General features: G+C 41.4%; 2 protein-coding genes across 11 annotated transcripts in view; both read right to left on the bottom strand.

The window, feature by feature from the left end:
- Nucleotides 1–2519: 2519 nt before the first annotated feature.
- LOC139748272 (uncharacterized) lies at nucleotides 2520–19519 on the bottom strand. 2 transcript variants are annotated; one of them, XM_071661243.1, is made up of 4 exons: nucleotides 19383–19519; nucleotides 8712–8821; nucleotides 7535–7664; nucleotides 2520–5133 (listed from the first exon to the last, which is right to left on the bottom strand). In XM_071661243.1, the coding sequence occupies exons 2-4, from the start codon at nucleotides 8805–8807 to the stop codon at nucleotides 4583–4585; spliced, it is 777 nt and encodes a 258-aa protein (XP_071517344.1). In that variant the 5' UTR covers nucleotides 8808–8821; nucleotides 19383–19519; the 3' UTR covers nucleotides 2520–4582. The 2 variants fall into 2 exon arrangements, with proteins under 2 accessions (XP_071517344.1, XP_071517345.1); XM_071661244.1 differs by lacking the exon at nucleotides 19383–19519 and adding an exon at nucleotides 14898–15680.
- LOC139748271 (bestrophin-4-like) overlaps nucleotides 17955–25380 on the bottom strand; it is a 37800-nt gene continuing 30374 nt past the window's right edge. For all 9 annotated transcript variants that reach the window (XM_071661239.1, XM_071661235.1, XM_071661236.1 and 6 more), the window contains 3 exons: nucleotides 23066–23261; nucleotides 21451–21523; nucleotides 17955–19532 (listed from right to left, as the gene is read on the bottom strand). In XM_071661239.1, the coding sequence (XP_071517340.1) occupies nucleotides 19493–19532; nucleotides 21451–21523; nucleotides 23066–23261 (309 nt within the window). In that variant the 3' untranslated portion in view covers nucleotides 17955–19492. The remainder of the gene's footprint in view (nucleotides 19533–21450; nucleotides 21524–23065; nucleotides 23262–25380) is intronic.

The raw sequence follows: 25380 nt of genomic DNA, 5'->3' as shown, positions 1-25380 counted from the left end.
GTAATTTTTGGGCCTACTATTAATAAGGGCCGGGGGAATAAACATGGGGGTTTATCCCCTATAAAGTTTCCCCTCTTTAAAAATAAGGGTAAAAAACTTAAAAACCAAACAAAACAATTAAATTTTTTTTTTATAATTTTTTTTTTTACTGGAAATAAATTGATTTTAAAGTAAAATTTTTGGTAATCTTAAATTTTTTTAAATTTTTTTAAATTTTTTATTATCAATGAAATTTTTTCTTTTTTTTTACCTTTCAAATCATAACAGTTTCTCCTTTTTCCCCTTTTTAAAAAAAAAACTCCCCATAATCTCAAAAAAACCCCTATCCACACAAAAACTTCACTTGGAACACACCAACCCACATATCTGTCCCTTAAAACATCCCCAAAAAACACCCTGCTCAAGGCTTGCAAAACAGCCCCCAACAACAAAAACTTACCAGTCCACGAAGAATGCCCCCGAAAACAGCGCTTCCTAACCGGGCAAATCCATTGATCTCAACGACACAATCCCTTTTTTTTTAAAGCAGCATTTTTACCCGTATAACAAAATTCCAAAACACCTCTAACCCCGGCCCCCTTTCCCCTAAATTTTTACGTTCGCTTTTATCCGTTTCCCATCGCCACCCCCTGCTTCAGCGAGGCAGCGCCAGAAAAACAGACAAAAAAAGCCACATTCGTTCACACTCAGTCTCTAGCTGTCATGTGTAATGCACCGAAACCACAGCTCCCTTTCCACATCCAGGTACAATAGACCTTTCCATGGTTTACTCCAGACGTCTCACATGTCCTGGTTCAGTCCACTGACAGCACGTCGACCCCAGTATACCACAATATTCCAATTCACTCTATTCCGTGCACGCTTTTCACTCTCCTGCATGTTCAGGCCCCGATCGCTCAAAATCTTTTTCATCCCATCCTTGTTCCCTCCACCTCTGGCACATATATCCTCTTAGTCAATCTTTCCTTACTCATTCTCTTCATATGTCCAAACCGTTTCAATACATCCTCTTCTGCTCTCTCAACCACACTCTTTTTATTACCACACATCCCTCTCATCCTTTCATTACTTACTCGATCAAACCACCTCACACCACATACTGTCCTCAAGCATCTCATTTCCAGCATATCCATCCTCCTCCGCACAACCCTATCTGTAGCCCACGCCTCGCAACCATATAACATTGTTGGAACTACTATTCCTTCAAACATACCCATTTATGCTTTCTGAGATAACGTTCTCTCTTTCCACACATTCTTCATCGCTACCAGAACCTTCTCCCCCCTTCCCCTACCCCATGACTCTTCTGCTTCCATGGTTCCATTCGGTGCACAGTCCACTATCAGATATCCAACACACTTCACTGGGCATACCACCCCGACCCAAACACCCTACACCTGCCACTTCATCATCAAACACATTCAAAAATCCTTCAAAATACTCACTCCATCTCACTTGATCACTACCTGTTATCACATCCCCTTTTGCCCCCTTTATCTATGTTCCCATTTCTTCTCTTGTCTTACGCACTTTATTTACCTCCTTCCAAAACATTTTTCTATTTTCTCTGAAGTTTAATGATACCCTCTCACTCCAACTCTCATTTGCCCTGTTTTTCAACTTCTGCTCTTTTTTCTCTTGAGCTCCTGCCGCTTTATACATCTCATACATCTAATCAAGTGCACGCCTTCCTTGTATGTACCGACCAAACGCCTTTTGCCATTCTGCACTCAATCTCTCATGGTGTTTCTTCACACAAGTCTCCTTTCCAAGCTCATTTACTCTCATCAGTCTCCTCTTCCCAACATTGTCCCCTTTTTTTCCAAAACCTCTACAAATAATATATATATATATATATATATATATATATATATATATATATATATATATATATATATATATATATATATATATATATTGGAAAGGATCACAATTTTGCGCGTGATCAAGATATTCCTATGAGTCCATGGGGAAAATGAAATGTATGTTTTGGACAATCACGTTTACCAAATGGCGTCCTAGCTTCGTCTCTTCGATGTATATCAACTGACTGTTATATTTCTCTCTTGTGTCTCCCCTGATGATGTGATTATTACACGAAAGTGCACTTGGGAACTTTTCGTGTTTCATTTTCCCCGTGGACTCATAGGAATATATATATATATATATATATATATATATATATATATATATATATATATATATATATATATATATATATATATATAAACTCGCTGGAAAAATAAACACAGGAGCACCAAGTTTTCGACTGTATTTCAAGCCATTTTCAAGGATACAGTCAATTTTATGAGCAAGAGAATATATACAAAGCCAGCCTACACTACATCTGAAGAAACAGGTAACAGTTGTTGTGAGTAATTACAACATATATATATATATATATATATATATATATATATATATATATATATATATATATATATATATATATATATATATATACAAAAAATATAAGTCAGTAGATATACAACGAGGAGACGTAGATAGAACGTCTCTTCGTTATATATCAACTGACTCATATTTCTTGTACCCCCTCCCCTGATGATATGATCATTTCACGAAAGTGCACTTGGGAACTTTATCGTGTTACATTTTCCCGAAGATTAAAAAGAATCTACTTGGTGTGTGTGTGTGTGTGTGTGTGTGTGTGTGTGTGTGTGTGTGTGTGTGTGTGTGTGTGTGTGTGTCATACGAGTAAAAACTGGACATTAAGCCACGAAATCATCATGTTTGTCGCTTGGCGGGACAGGATCCGAGAGTTGAAGAAACTGGAAGGAAGGAGGAAGGAGGAGGAGTTTTGTTTCCCTGGGTCCTCGAGTTCTGCAGAATGTCATAAAACCCACAGAAAGGCATGACACAACCCACATAAAACATGCAGGACACGTCAGACCCTTGACGTACACTGGACATGAGGACATCTTTGACTCGTGTATCAAACAGGATGAGCATCTTCTTCATCACCTGAACCTTGGGGCATATCTGTACTATGTACAAAGCATTGTGGCTACACATCCCTCAAGCAGGAAAACATTCTTGGATATAGATACTATTACAGTAGGTGCGGCAGGGTAAACATATCTATAAAGATTCAAAAAGATAATGAAGAGATACATATCCAGCGCCACTATTATCAAACTATTTACCACACACTTTTACATTTCGGCTTCGGGGAGAAAGATGACTCATCTGTGTTCTGTCACTATAGCCGTAGGATGGAATGACACGAAGGATTACTTCTTCTTTTGGGGTTCCTGCTGCTTCAAGCCTTCGCGTCCGTAGGAAAGAAAGATCAGACTCCTTTGGTGTGGTGAAGACGAGACTCTTCTTCAGTGACAATAGCCACGGAGGTGGTGACTCTCTTTTTCTTCACTCACTCGCGGCGTAACCAGACGCAAGGGGGGAATCCATTAACGCCCTTAGCAATGATATGATATAAGCTTCAAATCACTGAAGGTTAACACTCGGACAAAGGACGTGTAACGCTGAAGTTCTTGGCGCAGGAGAAGTCAGGGTGAGCCAGGCCTTCGATTCGCCAGGGGGGTCTTCGAAGTCGTCTACGCTAAGATACCACACATCCGCCGACCGAAAAGGTCTTTCAGCACCTTCACCGTAAGGGTAATAATCCTAAGACAACATACACCTTCACCGGTAGGTAAGCTCGCTGCAAATGCATTGTGAATCTTGATCTCAAAACTCACACACACACACACACACACACACACACACAGGATTTACAACCAGTGTCGTCTTCGTATAATGCCTTACTGTAGTTACTTCAAGATATTCCTCATCTGTATCTTGACACCTTATCCTTATCTCGACATTTTTATTTTCTGGAGTGACTACAGAAGTTTATAATCCATTTAGATGGGAATGGATCGTCCTCCTGACTTTTTTTTTGAAGTGATACAAGAGTTCGAAGTTTCGGAGACGAGAAGAAGTTTGTCTCGTCCATCAGCACAAAGGCTGTATCCCCTCTGCTTCATCGGTCTATGAACGCTGTGGGGCAAAGCTGTTCGAGCAGAGAGAGAGACCTCGAAGTCTCAAAGCCTTGCCACTGATCTTTGGCCAAGACGGTGTTCTCAGGAACAAGGGATCTTCCCCACAGGCAACCTGCTTGACCCAAGTGTGAAGAATGGACGCTGGGTCGTCCAGGGAAGCAAAGCCACGTATGTCGAGTCATATCGGATCTGCTCAGACCATTCGTTCCTGAACGTCAAATGGTGCATTGCATGGACGCCTGGCGTGATCTACCCATTGTCCAGTAGAGGTTCTAGTACACACACACACACACACACATATATATATATATATATACAGCTTTGTTCCTTGTGATACATAAAACAGATGGGGTCATTCCCGCGACACAGACAGTCGCACACAAGAGACAACAGATCACTCGAGTGACTGGAAGAGTCCTGGATCCATGGACGAGACTCAGACATCCAAAGACGTTGTTTCCGACGTTCATAAGTTCGGAGAGGACGGTCATCTGGTGAAAGTTCACCTTAGCCGTCTTTCCCACTTGGTCTGGGGGCGGCGTGGGGGCGCGGGAGAGCACCTACTCTAAGATCTCAATGTGGCAGATGGCTATAGGGTGGGGTCCACCTTCGGACTTCAGCTTCAGGTACTGGCCGGTCACGGGCGGCGACGCCGTGAACGTCACAATCATGCCGCTGGTGGGCGGCTCGGCGGGGAAGGTGTCGAACACGGGGTTGTTATAGTCGCTGCTGTTGCCCAAGCTGATGTCCACGTAGTTGAACATCGGGTGGAGGTGGTTGTCGGCGCGTGTCCATACCCGGACGGTGCTGACTCGCCGCGGGGCGCCCAGGTCGGCCGTCCACCACCCCCGTGGGTCGGCCAGGTTGCCGATGAAGCAGTAGAAAAGCGGGCCGTAGCAGTAGAAGCCGTTGACGGCATCGACGGCCGGGAAGTCTGGGTCGAAGATGGAGGAGGAGTCCACCGACTGGATGTACTGCGTCACGTCCGAGAAGGACCAGGTCGTGGAGTAGCAGCGGTCGTAGGTGAGGACGCCCGTGTATATAGGGTCATTCGGGTCTCCACCCGGGTAGCGGATGTTCACTAGGGCCGAGCTCAGGGTACAAACATCGTCTAGAAAGACATAGATACATCATCAGTCGACGATGTTTCTTCAAGTGTTTTCGGACCACAGTCATCCCCCTCTCGTCCTATAAAGGGGGTTCGGTATGATATCATACCTAAAGCGATGTACCTCCGAAAACAACAAAGGATGTGCCCTTAAAACTTAAGGTGCCTTTAGAACTTGAGCAAATGGTGCCCTCAAAACTTAAGGTGCCTTTAGAACTTACGCAAATGATGCCCTTAAAACTTAAAATGCCTTTAGAACTCAAGCAAATGGTGCCCTTAAAACTTAAGGTGCCTTTAGAACTTAAGCAAATGGTGCCCTTAAAACTTAAGGTGCCTTTAGGACTTAAGCAAATGGTGCCCTTAAAACTTAAGGTGCCTTTAGAACTTAAGCAAATGGTGTCCTTAAAACTTAAGGTGCCTTTAGAACTTAAGCAAATGGTGCCCTCAAAACTTAAGGTGCCTTTAGAACTTAAGCAAATGATGCCCTTAAAACTTAAGCTGCCTTTAGAACTTAAGCAAATGGTGCCCTCAAAACTTAAGGTGCCTTTAGAACGTAAGCAAATGGTGTCCTTAAAACTTAAGGTGCCTTAGAACTTAAGCAAATGGTGCCCTTAAAACGTAAGGTGCCTTTAGAACTTAAGCAAATGGTGCCCTTAAAACTTAAGGTGCCTTTAGAACTTAAGCAAATGGTGCCCTTAAAACTTAAGGTGCCTTTAGAACTTAAGCAAATGGTGCCCTCAAAACTTAAGGTGCCTTTAGAACTTAAGCAAATACTTTAAGGGAAAATAAAACTTACAAATATCCATCGTTCGCAAGCAAATGCAGAATCTTCCTGTATTTGCTAATGTCAAAGTTTACAAGCACTCGCTTGGTCATTACCTAGTCATTATCTAGCACATTCATTAATCATTCATCCTAGTTATCTTGTAGCGCAGTCGTTAACTACCCTAGTTATGAACCTAGCAACTATCTAGCCTAGCCATTGCTTTCCTAGTTAACATGTAGCTTAGTTACTGCCTACCCTGGTCATTATCTGACCTCGTCAGATAATGACCAGGGTATGTCCTCATGGACATGCCCAGAAACTCGAGGGCATGCCCAGAAACTCGAGGACATGCCCAGAAATTCGAGGACATGCCCAGAAACTCGAGGACATGCCCAGAAACTCGAGGACATGCCCAGAAACTCGAGGACATGCCCAGAAACTCGAGGACATGCCCAGAAACTCGAGGACATGGCCAGAAACTCGAGGACATGCCCAGAAACTCGAGTACATGCCCAGAAACTCGAAGACATGCCCAGAAACTCGAGGACATCCCCAGAAACTCGAAGACATGCCCAGAAACGAGAGAAAAGACCGGCAAACTAGATTGCCTTACGAAAGGGAAGCATTTCCGACCCGAGAATCCATGGCGTACGTACGTGTCTGGGGGCGGGCGGGGGGGGCCACAGTGATAACATCGGAACACAACACTAAACCAAATGCCTTGGACGCATGCGTGACTCGTGTGTCTGCTGTTTCCCCACAGTTGGTTTGAGTGAGGGGCCAACCATACGAGACTTGACCGTTACTGATGCCCAACCTTCCTTCTTTCCACCCGCCTGTACAGCAATGCTGTGTGGAATTCCCTCCCTTCCTTCCTTTCCTCCCCTTCATCCTTCTCTCTCTCTCTCTCTCTCTCTCTCTCTCTCTCTCTCTCTCTCTCTCTCTCTCTCTCTCTCTCTCTCTCTCTTTACAACGTCAGTTACACCATTCCCTCCCCCACCCCAATGCCATCTCCATCACCGGGTTACAAAACACAGCAGAAAAATGGGGGTCATTCAATCAGCTTCAGAGAACAATTTGAAGAACGGAGCCAGGAATGGTATGTGTCTATATCTTACCCTTAAGACAGTAGTCTATATCTTACCCTTAAGACAGTAGTCTATATCTTACCTTTAAGACAGTAGTCTATATCTTACCCTTAAGACAGTAGTCTATATCTTACCCTTAAGACAGTAGTCTATATCTTACCCTTAAGACAGTAGTCTATATCTTACCTTTAAGACAGTAGTCTATATCTTACCCTTAAGACAGTAGTCTATATCTTACCCTTAAGACAGTAGTCTATATCTTACCCTTAAGACAGTAGTCTATATCTTACCCTTAAGACAGTAGTCTATATCTTACCCTTAAGACAGTAGCCTTTATCTTACCTTTAAGACAGTAGTCTATATCTTACCCTTAAGACAGTAGTCTATATTTTACCCTTAAGACAGTAGCCTTTATCTTACCTTTAAGACAGTAGTCTATATCTTACCCTTAAGACAGTAGTCTATATTTCACCCCTAAGACAGCAATCTGCATCTTACCCTTAAGACAGTAGTCTATATCTTACCCTTAAGACAGTACTGTATATCTTACCTTTAAGACAGTACAGCTTACAATTAGTTTCTAAATGACAGAGGGCAGCACAAGCCCTTATAGTTGGCATGGCTAACCGCACACTCCTTAGTGTACACGAACTCACAGGACTGTTGAACGACGAGGCCACCTGGGAACAAGGAGACAAACTGTAATGTTCCAAAATCCCTTTCCTCCCTCATGTCTGTGCTTAAGGTCAACGGTACATGCTTGAATTAAAAGGTATTGAGCTTTAAGGTCAGAACAATGACAAGGATGAACTGGTTTTATATATTTTTTCTTTTTCTATGCAATTGCCTTCCCGACCTGAGCAAGGTAGCATCAGGAACACAAGAAAGATGGCCCCATTTCCAAATGATTACCCCCTGGCTATCATGTATATTGCCCTAAAACCGAAGCCTATGATCTCCAAACCTTTGTATTCCCTAGTTTAGTCCAATGACGGAGGGCACGTCGCCCCGCTTATAGTACCACATCGATCCACTTCAATTCATCCCATGCACGGCACTCACCCTCTTGAATGTTCAGGGGCCCCGATACCTCAGAGCGTCCCTCACTCCATCTGTCCTCGCTCATCCTACCCACACACCTGCACCATTTGAGCACACCCTGGTCGGCCCTCTCAGCCACTTAACACTTTCGTTACACGATCAACCAACCTCACATCGCATTAGCCAACAGACACTAAATTTGATCTGAAATTGGAAGACTTGTATACGACACAACATCACGAAATTGAAGGAAGTTACAGCCCTCGAAACCATGATACGAGGTCTTCCAATTCCTTGGTCAAATCAGGATTTGATCAGCCTTTGTACACGTCTTCCATATCATGGAGTTAATGCACTGAGGGCCATGGGGGTCATGTCTTTTTTTGACGGCCTCTCTGACGATGTGACAACAAAGATATCCACAAAGCTAACTGTAAAGTTAATGTTACACTTTGAGTCTCATGCCGTACAAGTTGATTAAGCCCGCTGTTAAGAGGGGAGAGAGAGAGAGAGAGAGAGAGAGAGAGAGAGAGAGAGAGAGAGAGAGAGAGAGAGAGAGAGAGGGGGGGGGTTTCTTTTGTGAGGGAGGTTACCTTTCGTGTGTGTGTGTGTGTGTGTGTGTGTGTGTGTGTAAGAGAGAGAGAGAGCGTGTGTGTGTGTGTGTGTGTGTGTGTGTGTGGATTTACCTTTCGTGAGATGAAGTTAGGATGTGTAATCCCAGACGCCAGGTACCCACCGCCAGCCAGCAGGACCAGCAGCGCCCGCACGGCCACACACACCATCCTTCCTCCACCACCTGCCAATATACAGAGAACATCACAAGTGTGCCACAGCCATAACATGATGGGGAGGGAGTGAAGAACCCATCCACAATCCTACACGACACACAGGGACCAAGTCTCGGGGGGGATTGTGAAGCGCCAGGACCCTACAGGCTCTCACAAGTGGAAACACACACACACACACACACACACACACACACACACACACACACACACACACACACACACACTCACTCACTCACTAACACACACAGGGGAATTCAGCAACTGCCCTTCGTTGAGAATTCAAACGCCACTTGGCTTCAGCCAATGAGAACACGCACGGTAAATAAAGCTGTAATAGATTAATAGAATCATTAATCCAGCTGTTCTTAAACAAGCAATTTCACACATGTAAGAAAAACCGTGAAATTACAAAACTTGGAAGACTACAAAATACAATTATAACTGTAAACTCAAGAGTACGAAAACTGTAACTCGCTCTTGTATTTGGGCCGAATTTCAATTAATTTTTTCCCCCCCAAACCACACGAGCATTTTCATGTTATAAAAAGGTCGACAAGGATATAGCGTGGACCTGCTCCCTCCTCTGCTGTAATTCAGATGAAAGAAACGACTTCAGCTAAGGTTTTATGAGTCTGATACCTGAGGTAATAACATGTGGCATATCAACTTGCCACCTATCATGTCTGTCTGTTGCCTCATGTAATAATAATATTATTCAGGCGTAACAGATGACTGCATGGCACTGTCAAAGCAAGCGATGAAGAACCCCAATTATAAGATTTGAGTTATCGGTAAAGACCTGCCTATTACGATCTCTCTATTTGTAACAAGACCATCCCAATTATGCGCTGGGCAGCGCAGACACCCGTGCCTATTTCATGAAGGCACAGAGAAATTGCTGGGTGCTGTTTACGTGTATACCGAGTCACAGATAACTGTGAATTTTAGCTTGATAGACTCAGCGTCGACCACCGTTTCCATATCTTAATGATGCAATGAACCCTATGGGTCTTGTGGGGTATTAAAGGCCTGAACCACCATATACAAACCAGATCTTCGGCATGATGCTACCTTCCTGGTCCTCTGGCTTGAGAGTGTACCAATAGGTCGCCCGTCACTACCAATCATTCGCCAGGTTCTACGTGAGACATCTTGAGAACAACCTTCTCCAAGACCAGGAGCTCCCTGGCCAGCCATACCTCGTGCTGCTATGTTGCCGACATACGTGAAATAGCCAGTGACGAAGACCCATTGTAAGCCTTCGGAAGGAGGCTATGTGTCGACACACTCGTTCATGAAAGTAACCTGGGAACTGAGCTGCAACAGCTTCCCTTGACGCTCTCACTCGAAGCAGTCTCGGTCCAAACACGACCTCAGTCGACAAAAACCCCAACTGGTCTTGGACGCTGCCTTACATTAGACGCCAGCGAATGTCCTAATGGATACGAGACAGGCCTTCATCACTGCCTTTCTCCATCGAGCTTGTCAAGGCATCTCCATGGCGCAAACCCACTCCAGCAGACCCTCATCCATCAAAGGATTCTCCAACAACAAAGGCAGACATGCTAGCTTAACCCTCCCATGACTGACCATCAACAGAACCTGCAGTGCAACGAAGAAACCAAACAGCGCCACAGACGAAGGGAATGCACCGCACCATCATCTCCACAGCGGTACAGAGACCACACGGACCCAAACACCGACCCAGACTTGTAAGTCCCGCAAGGAGAACATGAAGACCTCAGAACTTGTTACATCAGGGACAACGCCTTCAACTGGAGCCAGAGCCACCCCTCCGCATCGGAGAGGCCCTTCGTAAATCAGGTGTCCAGAAGGAGGCTGTGAACTCTGAGCCACGACCACGGCCACTACCCTCCTCCCCTAGACGCAATGCAACGCGCCTCCACAACGGCGTACCGATGATGCATACGGACAACCAATTACAATGGTCGAATCGAAGAAAATAACTGATGGGACACTCAATGAAAAAATACTCATCCAGCTTCTTCACATCACAGAAGCTCTCCTTGAGAAGAAAACGACCTACGATGAACCGACAGAACACTTGAACGAGATCGTATACGACAGCTATTCAACGCCGAGTCAATGTCCAGATATAACTGACGGACCGACGGAGTGTTTTAACCCCCACCAGTCGCGTTCCCCTCACTGCGACTTCTGCGTCCACTTCGGCAGAGCGCCACCGCACGTCCCAGCTCGACTTATTCCAGATGTTCTCATAATGAAAGAAGCAAACGTCGACGGAAGGACAAAACGGTCTTCCTCACTGACTATTTCGCAGTTCCTCACACTTTCTACACAAGTTCCCGGCAGACGCCATACAGACTCTGGCACGAAAATAATGTTTACAAAAACACAAGTAAAATCATTTTCAGGTCAACGAAAATGCCATATATATATATATATATATATATATATATATATATATATATATATATATATATATATATATATATATATATATACCTGGATCTAAGTACATATATGCCTTTAAATGAATCGCTTACAAGAAAATCATCAAAATCTTGAAAACGAATAATGACTATGGAAGAAAATTATAAAAAAAACGTAATGTAGAGGAAGTCAAAATTTTAAGACAAACAGGTATACACTGTTTACCTACCTACTATCACAGAGGTATATACCAGACAAACAGGTATATACACTGTTTACCTACCTACTATCACAGAGGTATATACCAGACAAACAGGTATACACTGTTTACCTACCTACTATCACAGAGGTATATACCAGACAAACAGGTATACACTGTTTACCTACCTACTATCACAGAGGTATATACCAGACAAACAGGTATACACTGTTTACCTACCTACTATCACAGAGGTACATACCAGATAAACAGGTATACACTGTTTACCTACCTACTATCACAAAGTATATACCCTTGTTTTCAGCCCCTGTGGTGCACAGCCTTAGTTTACCACAGGCTTGTATAACCCCGCTACTCCTCCTCCAGTCAGGAACTGCTGGCTTGTGGTACCTTGTGAGAGAGGGAGCCTTTGAGCGCGCTCCAGAGACCACAGCGGGGACTGCCTGATCAATCAGAGGTGCACGGGCCGTCTCCACCGCCTCGTATTGGTTGGCGGGTCGTGGAGGTTAAAAACAACAAGAGCCAATCGGGATATCTAATTTAAATGAAGCCTCTGTGTTTTCTAAGTGGTTTCCAGTTCCTATATGGGCGTAGTCTAGCGCTTCAGCTGTTGGCGTAGCAACAGTGCAATAGGGCATTGGCAACTGCGTATTCTACACGTAAAAGAAAGAAATTAGTAATCGTATTTTCAATGTCGTTGTTATGGGGGAATATTGTCGCTGGTAGGAGGGCGCAGAGGAGGCAATTGTCCCTCGTCTGGCGCCCTAGGAACCTTCATATGAACCCATCCACCGGAGTTCACGAACTCTGTGTCTCGCGACGTAGCGCCACGGTGTCTGCCGGGGTGAGGTTCAGTTGGATGCCGCCGAGTGGAGACGAACCTTCGGAGGCAGCGGGAGTCGCTCGCTATCATTCTCCGTAACACCCGGGGGGATAACACAACGATGGTGGGCTGGAGTCATACGGACATGATTAAAGGGGGAAAACTGGATCGTCTGCTGACCATCGCTGTATATCCACTCGAACAGCTGTCGCACACTACTTTTCTCGATCTTACGATGCCTGTAACACGGATGAGACTAAATGCGTGTATTGCACAACACATATAGTGTCGTAAGATCGGGCCTATGGTGTTTATCCTTTCCTCTCTATTGAATCATACGATCATGACGGACTAACGGTGTCTCAAAAAGCTGTTGCCGGAGTTATCGTACATTTAATTCCCTTGTTTAGCTCATTTGACAGCACGTTGTTCCCCATATGGCACATTGTTCCACTTCGTTTCATCCACAGCATACCTCTCGCCCTCCATATTCCGTGCCTCCCTCCTCCTCCTGCTTATAGTCTTTCTTCGTTCTTCCTCTCCAATTGACCGATATATTTCAGCACATTCGTCCAAACAATACTCCGTTGATCATGGATGCGAGACGGAAGGTATTCGATTACTTGTAATCGAATAGTCATTTCTCAATTAGGGGCGACCACGGTTAGCGTTCCTGACTACCACGCAAAGGGTCCTGGGTTCGAATAATGATTTTGAAGGGTATTACATACATATATGTATATATATATATATATATATATATATATATATATATATATATATATATATATATATATATATATAGCCAATGTTTACTAAACAAGCATGTCTTGCTATTCGCTATCCTCTTGTATCCTAGCTCCGATCAGGAACCAATGACAACCAATTTTTTCACCCCAGCTCAACATATGTAATTACCAGACCCGAGTCAATTATAATGCATCCGTCAGGTTCTTAATCATTTCTCGAGCATTAGTGGCAAAAAAAAAAGTACTGAAATTAAAGAAAAATAAAATAATGTTAGCGTTAACAATATTTCTAAATTACTTACGTTTTTATGCTTTCGTGTTGGTTCGTGTCATGCATTTTACTAACACACGAATTACCTTAGCATATACTGAAGGAGGAAAAAAAAAAACAGGGAATGGTGCTTGCGTTTTTGTTCGACACTGCAAAGCAAGGACAAAGGAAGATTTGCCAATGGGAAAAAGAGTAATTCCCTTAAGTTTCTGGTAACAAGTATGAATACCAAAAAAAATGGGGGCTTTGAGCAGAGATAGGCTGCCTAAAGAGAGAGGTTTATCTTTAACGACAACAAACGTAACCTTAAAATACTCCCGTCCATATTTTAGAACGACTTTGCTACCCTAGGGCCCAACAGACGTAGCTGGGGGGGGGGGGGGGATGGTAAAATAAAAGCAAAATAAAAAATTTCGAAATCTGATGAAAAATCTTATTACTTTTATCAGCGCAACACAAATCCTATCCATTATAAGGACTTAATATAAGAGGTAACCATTCTCCCGAGCCATCCACTTCCCGCAGACAGACATGGTCTGTGCGTGCGCGCGTGTGCGTATCTCATTACATCACTACATCAACGCATTTCACTGACCGTCCTTATTTTCTGGAGTTTCTGGCTTATTGAATCTAGTCTTATTTTCACTGCCTTATTCACTATCTGCGCGTTCGTTATCTGGTTTAATTCTGATAAAGCCTTTATTGTCTCTCTGATTATACCATATTATGACTACTTTTGCTGCCATTCATACTATTCTTAACTACCGTAATTCAGATTAATCTTATTTTCAATAAGCTACAGATTACAGGTACTTTTTCATTACGGCCAAATTTTACAATTATAATGCAGTCCCTGTAGGGGTTTACTGCAGTACTTGTCAAGGTATACTAGTCCCTACAGAAGTATACTGGAATACCTACATAAGTATACTACAGTTGAGGTAAACTTGAGAAACTGTATTTGTACAAGTATCAATTTTCGGGTACGGTACCAAAGCTTAGAGATATCTTAAAAGATATATTCGCGTCCCTGTATTAGCCAAACTATTATCATTTAGATCATGGACGACACACTGACGTCAATACTGACCATCACCATACAAAAAACTGGATTTGCAAGATATTCAATAGTCTCGTGTGACTACCATCAAATACACAAGCACATAACCACTGGTGCAAACACATCAGTGGCCCTACAGTACATCACAAGCTCTTTCAACTTACCCACTAGTTCCCACAACACACCACTGGCTCTTGCAGTACACCACTGGCTCCTGCAACACAACACTGGCTCCTGCAACACAACACTGGCTCCTGCAACACAACACTGGCTCCTGTAACACAACACTGGCTCTTGCAACACAAGACTAGCTCTGGTTCGACCTGATGGACGCCAACTGGACAATGGCGGCAGATGACAACAAGCCAGTTCTCCCGTGAGGTTCTCGACCCAGATGTTCTCTTACACTTGCATTCATCGTTATACAATGGTTCCCCTGTGTCCGATGTCACATTTTCCAACATACTGTGCTCCACAGTGAAATAATCAAACACTCTAAATATATGAAACACAAGTAAATTAACTGTTTAAACAAATTAAACTAACCGTTGTTTTGCTCAAGGGCATCGCCGCGGCCGGGGTAGACAATGAATCCGTTGCTGCTTCTGGCGTGTCTGTTGGTGTTGCTGGCGAAGTGTAGGTTCTTCTTGTTGTAGATGTATATCTATATACATCAATCAAATTCTCAAACTTAAACATACACCAGTATAAGGATAACTCATGATTTTAACGTGCCCGAGGGCCTGTGCACTCCATCACCGCCCTGTATGCGGCAGCGACTACAGGAGCAACAGCAGCAGCCCGTGCGCCCGGGCCCTACGCTGTGAGAACCCTTACCCGAAAAGCTACATTATGGACCTTGTTGTAAGATGGTTCAAGATGAAGTTTGAAATTCCTGTTCTTTGAATGATGGTTAAGGTTTTCAGTGATTCATTCGCTTGAGCACGACGGTGTAGACCATGCGTATGATGGTCTTTGCCTCTGACCTCCTTCAGGGCAAGGTCAAAAGGCCACCTCTTCATACCTAAGGATCGTACCGTCGTGCTTTCAGAACATATAGTTCTGTCGGTCTAAAGTTGGTATTATCTTCCAGACAACATAGACTGGCCCTTAGATTGCTCGAGTCTGTACATACCCGTGTGAGGGAATGACTGGAAGACGTACAGGGACGCCTGTGAGCTTAGGGGCGTTGCCTGCAAGGACCCTCATAGTCTCCTGAAGATGGCCCATGACGGCACTGCCGTCAGTTGTGCTTTCCTTTGTGTACAGTGATAGTCATGACGCACTGACCTTATCTGCAGTAACAACTATGCCTTATAATTACAGTATAAGATATGCTTTCCTTTTTATGGCGATAGTTATGTTTGACAGTATATATATATATATATATATATATATATATATATATATATATATATATATATATATATATATATATGTGTGTGTGTGTGATAGCTGTGCTTGACATGAATACAGTAACAAATATGATTGACTTGTACCTACTTTATATAGTGATAGCAATACTACATATAAAGTGACAGCTGTGTGTGACGTACTTGACTGAGTTATAGGTTCCTGATTGCTTCTTAACCAGTCAAAAAGTAAGACAGAGACCGGCAAACTACGTAAATACCCACCAAAAATTATATAGACAGTTTCTAAGTGCCTGTATCATTTATTCTGCCCATAGTATATAACAATTTTGTGACAAAAAGTGCTAAGGGAAATCCTGCCTCTGCAATTTTGTAAATTAATAATACCTAAGGAGCGAGAACCAGATGAAAACAGTTTACAAGGATTTCCTTGGGACTTAGAGTGGCTTCTTGGAACTCCTGACCTCTTGACAAATATTCTAAATGTGAACACACAGTTGGAATGCATAGGCTTGTATGGCTTATATTCATTATCTTTACAAAATCCTATTAACTTAGTAAAGCAGTAATTGAAGTAACTTGATTCTTTTATTTGTCTCTTCTAACTTCCTTCCCCAAGGAACCCCTTCAAGGTGGTTCCCTCATTACTTAGGAAGCCAGCCATGCCTCCTGGGCACGACCCCAGGTCAAGAATTGTGGTGAAGTTGTGTGTGTGCCTTGTACAGTAATTATAGGACAACAGAAGAATATTTGTATCATGTATTCTACATGGAAGTTGCAACCTGGGCATAATGGGTTTTGTATTATGTTGAGTCAGTGTTAGCAACGTTGGAGACATGGATGATGCCTAAAACACAGACAGGAAAGCATAATTTGTATGTATACACAACATCATTGCACTTTTTGACCTGTGGTCTAAGCAGCCAGGCTATGGTGGGTGACAAGTCTGAAGTACTTCAGGCAGTCGGTGTTATACAGCACCCAAGCTTTATAGTCTGGCACCATGACTTGCCTCTTAATCTTACCTAAAAAGAGAAAAAGTTTATTAATAGAAATGATAAGTGATGTAAAGTGCACAAAAGTGATTACACACACACAGACTTTAGTGAAGGGCAACACAAAACCAATGTCTGAGAAACCTTTTCCAAACATGTTGAGGTCACTTATGTTGTGCCACAGGGCTTGGTCCTATAACCACTGCTCTTTTTGATGTGTAAATTACTCATACCTGAGTATGTTTGCAAAAGATACAAAGCACATGAAGGAAGTCTGATACATTTGATGAAATTTAACCTAATTATATGCAACGTAATGGGTATAGAACACAGTGAAAGGCCTTAATGTGAAAGCTATATAACAGGAAATAAACTGCAGGAATCTGTGAGAGAGAGACTTGAGAGTCAATACTAAGATTACCAGATCCCTATAAATAGAATTGCAAATATGTGTTTCCTGGCAAATATTAGAAATGGCTTTAAGTATGTAGTTGAGGAAATATTTAGCAAATTGGTCCTCTTCTGCCAGGCAATCTACTCTTTAACTTTAGCACTAAAACACAGCCATATATGTTATGTTAGTTTTCTTGTTTGTAGATATCCTTTACTTTTTCTTGTACTTCTTCCTTTTCATAAAAATGTGAACTTTCTTCAAGTCTACCACCATTTAAGGGTTCATAAGAAACTAATTCTTTTGCAAGTAATATAACTCAGGTGTACTGAATAATGGCTAACTCAAGTATATAGCATGAATGTGCAAAGGAAAGGCACATATCATGACATTAAAATCTTTGCAACTTAATGTTTTTGTTATTTTTCCTTATATTTACTAACCAGAACATTAGGCACTGTAGGTATCTCATCTTCACAGAGGGATCATCTGAAACATTACATGGCGTCCCTGATGACCAAAGCTTTTGCTCCGATTACTCAAGTTCATAAGCACTGTGAGATAATCACAAATTTATTAGGATAGTCTAAAATTTATTCTTTCATTTCAGTGTCATTTTCCCTGCTTGGCATGAGTTTTATTAATATCCTTTGGGTAGTAAATGTAATAAGTGGCCCAATTAAAACGAAAAAGTATAAATTTTGGAATTTCAGATACTTCTCCGCTTTTCTAGCATAGCTTTCCCACAACAATTCTCAGAGATGGATATGTGAAAACATCAAAGCTCACTAACATGCTATTAATTAACTTTTTTATGGCTGTAGGTTGAAACAACAGTGACAAAAATAGTAAAATTATTTTATTATGTATATGTCATTCACTCATATATGATACATAATTATCAAATTATTTACCTTAAATACAGTATTGCAAAATAAAAACATGTTCATTAGGAGTGTTTCCAATCTATCATTTAAAAACTACACATGAAAGGAGCTGGAAAGTTCCTCAGCATCACTCGCAACTTCATGGTAGCTTTTTCATCCTAGAATTAATTAAGAGCACTTGTGAAGTTATACCAAGGATTATTCAAATCGGATAAAATATCTATACTTTTTGGCAAGCCACACTCTGCTTTGGCACATCTTTTTTGTGAAGTCTACATCAGGACAAAATTCCTAATGGTACTAATAAAAAAATGCAGCTTCTTGGTCCCACAAAAGTCATGAAATGTCCTTGCAAGCCCATCATCTTTTCCAAACATTTGCAAATCACTAAGCAGCAGTTTTCACTGAATAATCAAGATCATAATACTTGACAATATTATTTGCCATTTTCCTCTAAGACTTTTTTGTCAAATACTTTCTGGGTAGATTTTACTTGCTCTCTACTTCAGGCATGGTCTAGTAACTGGATCTCCTCACCACCTAATAATCCTTGGTTATCTTGGAAATAGCTGTCGGTCGAAATTTTGCATTGCAGTCAGATTTTGTTTACTTTCTGCCTCTAGGTAGCTCTTATTTGTCCTGTATCTCATAGGTATGTCTAATTTATTTTCACCCATACAGTTTTTCCTTTCTATCCTCTACCTCTTTGACTCAACCTGGTTTATCCTCTACCTCTAGTTGGCACTTATTCATGTATTCCACATACAGTTTCTTGTTTAGTCTATTTTTCACATTTCAGTTTAATGTATCCCTGCTAACTGCCTATTGTTTATCTTCAACCTCCAGCTTCCTCTTCATTACATGCTTTAAAGGTATCTCCAGGTACAGTCTTAACTCTGAACTGGTTCTTCTTTCTTTTTCTCGGCCCTCTCTTGTTTATCTTTTTAATTCTCTGTGTATAACAGTAGGCATGCTTTGTCTAGTATACATGAACCAGCTGTTCTTATAAGCCATCTCTCATTTGGCTCTAAAATACTATCTACCTCATACATTCCTCTTACATAATAGTCATCAACCAAATGGGTCATGTTTACTCACCTAACAGGGCATTTTTAAAAGATCTACCTATCTGGTCCTGAATAGCATCCATTTCCCAGGTAGATCTTGTATACCGTCTATATGCATCCTAGGTGGTTCCTGTTTATCCTCTTCCTCAACAGGGGCTCATCATCAGCTGGTTCCTGTAGTGTCTACTATATAGCTACCCTAGAATATTTAACTACCTTTTGATTTTGATTTGTGCCGCTATCAGCAGGTAATTTATTGCACACCCCCATGCTCATCCCATGAGTAGTAGTGAAAAAGGATTACAGCAAACTCTTTACCTGACAGCTGGTTCTTCTTTAATATCTACCTCCAGCTGACTCTAGTTTACTGTCTCCCTGCCAGCAGACATGTTTAATTACCCTCAGCCATCTCTTGTTTGCTGCTTATCTCAGAGATGGGTCTTGTCCATTCCCCATGAAACACGGTGACTGAAAGAACAGAAAATTTTAAAATCCATCAAAATGGAGTGTGAATTGAAGGAATAAGTGTAAAAATGTAGGGAAAAAATGGTGTGAGGAAAAGACCAAAAAGGAAGAACTGGGAAGACAAAAAACTGGAAAGAAACACAGAAAGAATGGAGGACATAATGGAAAACAAAAATTGAATGGAGAAAGTTAAGGAACTTGTAAAAGAGAAGAAAAAAGAAAAGAAGAGAGTGGTGAACAAGAAAGAATGAAAATGAATTTAAGGGAAAGGATGGAAGGGCTACTTAAATAAATTAGAGATAAGCAAAGAAGAAAATGTGAAGAGTAATGGAAAATAAGATAGAAATTACAAAGGAGACACTAGATTATAGTGAGGGAGAAACTGATGGAATGTGGAAGAGGGTGAAGTGAAAATATGTAGTGGCACACATTTTGAGGAGAAAGGGCAGGAAAGTATGAAGAAAAGTATAAGGAAAATGTGAAGGACAAAGCACAGAAAAAGTGTAGAAAGTGAAGAAAACAGTATGTTAAGGGAAGAATGGAGAGATGTGAAGACACACCCCTGACCTTAGTTCTCAAGACACACTCAGAGTATGTCCAGCATCTTGTCAGTCAGTGTAATATTCATCTAGGGGTTTGAAAAACCAAGTCATGAAAGTGATGTAAATTATGGTACACTATGTTTGGTTAAAGTGTACTGAGGGAGTCTATTAGTCTGTTATGTGTTGGAAGATCAAGTGAGTAAGTGTGTAGCATGTATAGAAGAGTGTAAGACAATTAAATGTGTATCAGGAAAAGTGATGAGGAGTAAAGTAAGTAAGAGTGAAGTGTGTGCTGGAGATTGTGTTAGTATGTAATCTATGTTGAACAGCACAGTGAATCAGGGTGTAGGAAGTACTGAAGTGTGTGTGTATATGCGCCATATGTATGACAAGTGTCTAATGTGTTAGGGAGCAAACGAAGTATAAGGTACAGTGTTTTAATTAGTTTTGAGGAATAAAGTAATTTATGGCACAGCCCATGCTCAAGACGGTGTGTATGTAATGAGTGTTTTTAGTGTACTGTTCAAGAGGTGTCTTGGAAGTAAATTGTTGGTGAAGTGTTTGTTAAGTGTATTGGATGCAGCATCAGGGACTTTGTAAGATTATAATTTGTGCTAACAGGTAAAGTAAACGAAAGCATAAAGCATGTCAGGGCAATGGTTGTGTCTGAAGGTAAAATGAGAGGATTGTAAACTCTTGCATTGGGAAAGTGTCAGGGTTCAATGTGTTAAGACTGCTGTGCTTAAGAGTAGCGAACACAACAGCTACTAAGCAGTGTATTAAGATACAAAACACATGAGTGAGTGAGTCAAGAAGCAATGCACAGTGAGTGTTAAAGTGTTAAGAGGTAGAATGAGATTTATGTAATCCCCTTGCATGAAATATATATCTGAGTGATTATTACAGTAAAGTGTATATAGGAAAGTATGTTAGATGTATGATGTATTAGGGTGTAGAACATATTATGTGGTATACTGTACCAGGTGAGCCTTATTTTGTGAAAAATAACAAATAAAACAGGTGATAGGTAATCTTCAATCTGACTCAAGTTCTGCTTCAAAGAGCAGACTTATGACAGTGCAAGTAACAACATAACTTGTGCAAAGGACCAATAAATCACCAACTACCTCTTACCTACTGGAAAATTAATCTGCCGAAAGTCTGAAGTCAGCAGAAAATTCAAAAACCTTCAATATATATCTTATCAAGAGATGATCTAGGACATGCCAGTGGCTCTGACATCACTAAACATATCAGAACTAAATTTCAAGAGATCATGCAACTAGCATTAAACTCTCTGCAAGGAAATCGTGTTACTTTCACATGTCTTCACTATTGATCAGCAATAGTAGGGTCCATTTCTCCTTCTCAATACTCACATGCTCTTTTCCTCTGGCAAAACCAAGGTGTCATCAGCATCAGACATGTCTGCCATAAGGCTGGTGGAAGCACCTGTAAGCAGATTATAGTTAATTCATCAAAAAATATCTCATCATATCCATCTATCTATCAACCCATCCATCTATATGTCTGTCTGTCAGTCTTTATATTTACATGTGTCAGTGAGGTAGCACCAGGAAACACAAAAAAGAGGTCACATCCCCTTACACTCATTCTCTAACAGTCATGTGTATTGCACAGCAACCAACAGCTCCCTATCCAAATCCAAGCCCCACAGACCTATCTATGGTTTACCCCAAACATTTCACATGCTCTGATTCAGTCCACTGACAGCACATCGACCACAGTACACCACATTATTCCAATTTACTTTATTCCTTGCACACTTCTTACCCTCCTGTATGTTCAGGCCCCAATCGCTCAAAATCTTTTTCTTTCCATCCTTCCACCTCCAATTTGGTCTCCAGCTTCTCCTTGTTCCCTCCACCTTTGACACATATATCCTCTTTGTCAACCATTCCTCACTCGTTTGTTCCATATGTCCAAACCATTTCAACACACCCTCTTCTGTTCTCTCAACCACACTTTTTATTACCACTCATCTCTCTTACCCTTTCATTACTCAATCAAATCACCTCACACCCCAATGTCCTCAAACATTTCATTTCCAACACATCTTCATCTGAAAGCACTTATACTCCTCTCAATCTACTCACACACACACACACACACATTACTTCCATGATTAAAAGATCCTCACTGTTTCTTATAGCTTCCATCCCAGACAATATATTCTTCACATCATATACAAAACATCTCTGTCAACCCTATCATATGCTTTCTCCAAATCCATAAATGCCACATATAAATCCTTCTGTTTATTTATGTTTTCAGTTTTCACATATGTTCTTCAAAAGAAACACCTAATCTACACATCCTCTTCCACTCTTCAAACCACATTGTTCGTCTGTAATCCAATATTCTATACATGCTACCACCCTTTCAATCACAACTCTCCCATGCAACTTACCAGGTACACTCAACACATTTATGCCTCTGAAATTAGAACATTCACCTTTATCACCCTTGCCTTTATACAATGGTGCTAAACAGGCATTTTTCCAATCCTCAGGTACCTCAACATGATCCATACATATACTGATAATCCTAACTACCTCATCAACAATTTCTTAAGAAATTCAACTCTAATATCAACCATTCTAGCTGCCTTGCAACATATCATCTCACATAATGCTTTCATAACCTCTTATCTTTTACCATGACTCTTGTTTCACATACTCCTCAGCCTAAAGATTAACATCCAATGAATGCTGAAAGAACATTCTTCCTGTAGTAGTGATTCCAGTAGTAAACAAAACTAACCAGACTATAATTTTCTAAAAAAGAAATAATGGACATTTACAGAAAGTTAATGACTACTTTATTCATGCAGAGAAAAACTTCTATCCCTTCTGAAAGGTGAAGTCAAGCTATCCTTCTCAAGAGATATAGGAATACAGCCAACTACCCAACCCTCTTTTGAGAGGACATGCACTTCTTCCTTCAGATAAATCATGAATGACCATAATTCACCTTCAGGCCTTTGGTCACACTCTTGCTTGTCCAAGAAATCACAGATGCTGTGGTCTATCTGATCACCACCACTGTCTTCCAGAAGAGCACTTTCAGGATCCTGGAAGATGGAGGTCCGAATGGAACAGTGGCTGCCAACACACTTCATCTCATTCAATTTGTTGTTGCTGTCATCCCACTCGTTCATCCTTGATACCTAGGAAGAATAATGACAGGCTGTTGAGGAATTCATCTCCATGAAAAATCCAAAAGAAAAATCATTCAGTCACTTGTTTAAGAAGTTTCCAACTTTCAGAGGAAGTATTTTTTACTGAATAATCTAGTTTAACACCGTGAGTAAAATATTTCTATATTCATGATATAACTTTAACCCTTGAGTAACCTACATCCTAAAGTATACTATCCCTTGTGTGTGATATTCAGCCTTTGAGTATGATCATTCATACCCATGGATAAACTACTCCCTTAAAGAAGAAACATAGCAATGTGAACACACTTGATAATAAAACTTAAGAATTTCTAAATACATCTGCGAATATCCTTGTGTGGTTTTAATGTCAGACTCCTTTGTAGACAACAATTTTGTTCTGCACTTATCATTGTAACAAATGATTGCATGGTCTCATTTTCTAATCCTCCACTGGATAGCCAGTCCATAACCTACACAGCTGCTTGGCTCAACCTTCTGTTCAGAGTCTGGAGATATGTGGGTAGTATCCTTTTTTCTTCTAAGGCTCAGTCAACTGATCTTGATGCTACCTGGCTCACATGAGAAATAGTGAACGTATATGAAAGAAATAATACACACACACGCATATCCCTAAGGTCAGGGAAGAAAGAATATTGCCAATGTATTCCCTGCATGTTGTAGAAGATGACTAAGAGGGGGGAAAATGGGTAGCAGGAAATCCTCTCTTCCTGTATTACTTCGCAAAAGAAAGGAGTAAGGAGCCAAGTGAGGAATTTTCCCTCTTAGACTCAGTCATCTGTTCTTAAGGCTACCTCTCTTATGCAGAAAATGGTGAACATGTACTAAAAAATTTTCTTTCATATTTGATCACCATTTCCCATATAAGCAAGGCAGTGCCAGAAAACAGACAAAGAAAGGCCACATCCACTCACTTACACATACATATATACACGGGCATATACTCACATATATAAACATAAACATGTGTATTCATACTTGTTCACCAGCATCCATTCCCAAAGCCATCCAGCCCAGCATGAAACAGCACAAATGCATGAAAGAAAAAAAAAAAAATAATATGTATACATTTTTTCTTCTCTTTTATACTTAATCAACAGACCCCCAATGACAGTAAGGCAGTGCCAGGAAACAAAGGAAGGCCATATCCACTCATATTCATACTCAAGTTGTCATGTGAAATGCCCCAAAACCATGGCTCCCTATTCACATCCAGACCCAACAGGCCTTTCCTTGGTTTACCCTGGACATTTCACAGGCCATGGTTCAGTCCACTGACAGCACATTGACCCCAGTATACCATATCATTCAAATTCACTCTATTCCGTGCATGCCTTTCACCCTCATGCGTGTTCAGGCCCTGATCGCTCAAAATCTTTTTCCCTCTATCCCTTCCATCTCCAATTTGGTTTCCCTATTCTCCTTGTTCACTCCACTTCTACAACATAAATCCTCTTTGTCATCCTTTCCTCACATTCTCTCCATATATATATATAGATATCTGGGAGTGGACTTAGCAGCGAATGGAACCATGGAAGCGGAAGTGAGTCACAGGGTGGGGGAGGAGGCGAAGGTTTTGGGAGTGATGAAGAATGTGCGGAAGGAGAGAAGGTTACTGCAGAGAGCAAAATGGGTATGTTTGAAGGAATAGTAGTTCCAACAATATTTTATGGTTGTGAGGCATGGGCTATGGATAGGGTGTACAGAGGAGGGTGGATGTGTTGGAAATGAAATGTCTCTGGATAACATGTGGTGTAAGGTGGTTTGATCTAGTAAGTAATGAAAGGGTAGGAGAGATGTGTAGAAATATAATGTGGCTGAGAGAGCAAAAAAGGGTATGTTGAAATGATTTGGACATATGAAGAGAATGAGTGAGGAAAGATTGACATAGAGGATATATGTGTCATAGATAGAGGGAATAAGGAGAAGCAGGAGACCAAATTGGAGGTGGAAGGATGGCGTTAAAAAGATTTTCTGCGATTGGGGCCTGAACATACAGGAGGGTGAAAGGCATGCAAGGAATAGAGTGAATTGGAACGATGTGGTATACTGGGGTCAACGTGCAGTCAATGGATTGAACAGGGCATGTGAAGTGTCAGGGGTAAAC

Source organism: Panulirus ornatus, chromosome 73, assembly GCF_036320965.1.
Source record: "Panulirus ornatus isolate Po-2019 chromosome 73, ASM3632096v1, whole genome shotgun sequence".
Lineage (NCBI taxonomy): Eukaryota > Metazoa > Arthropoda > Malacostraca > Decapoda > Palinuridae > Panulirus > Panulirus ornatus.
Note: the sequence above shows the minus strand (reverse complement) of the source record. Positions and strands in the feature narration are given on the sequence as shown.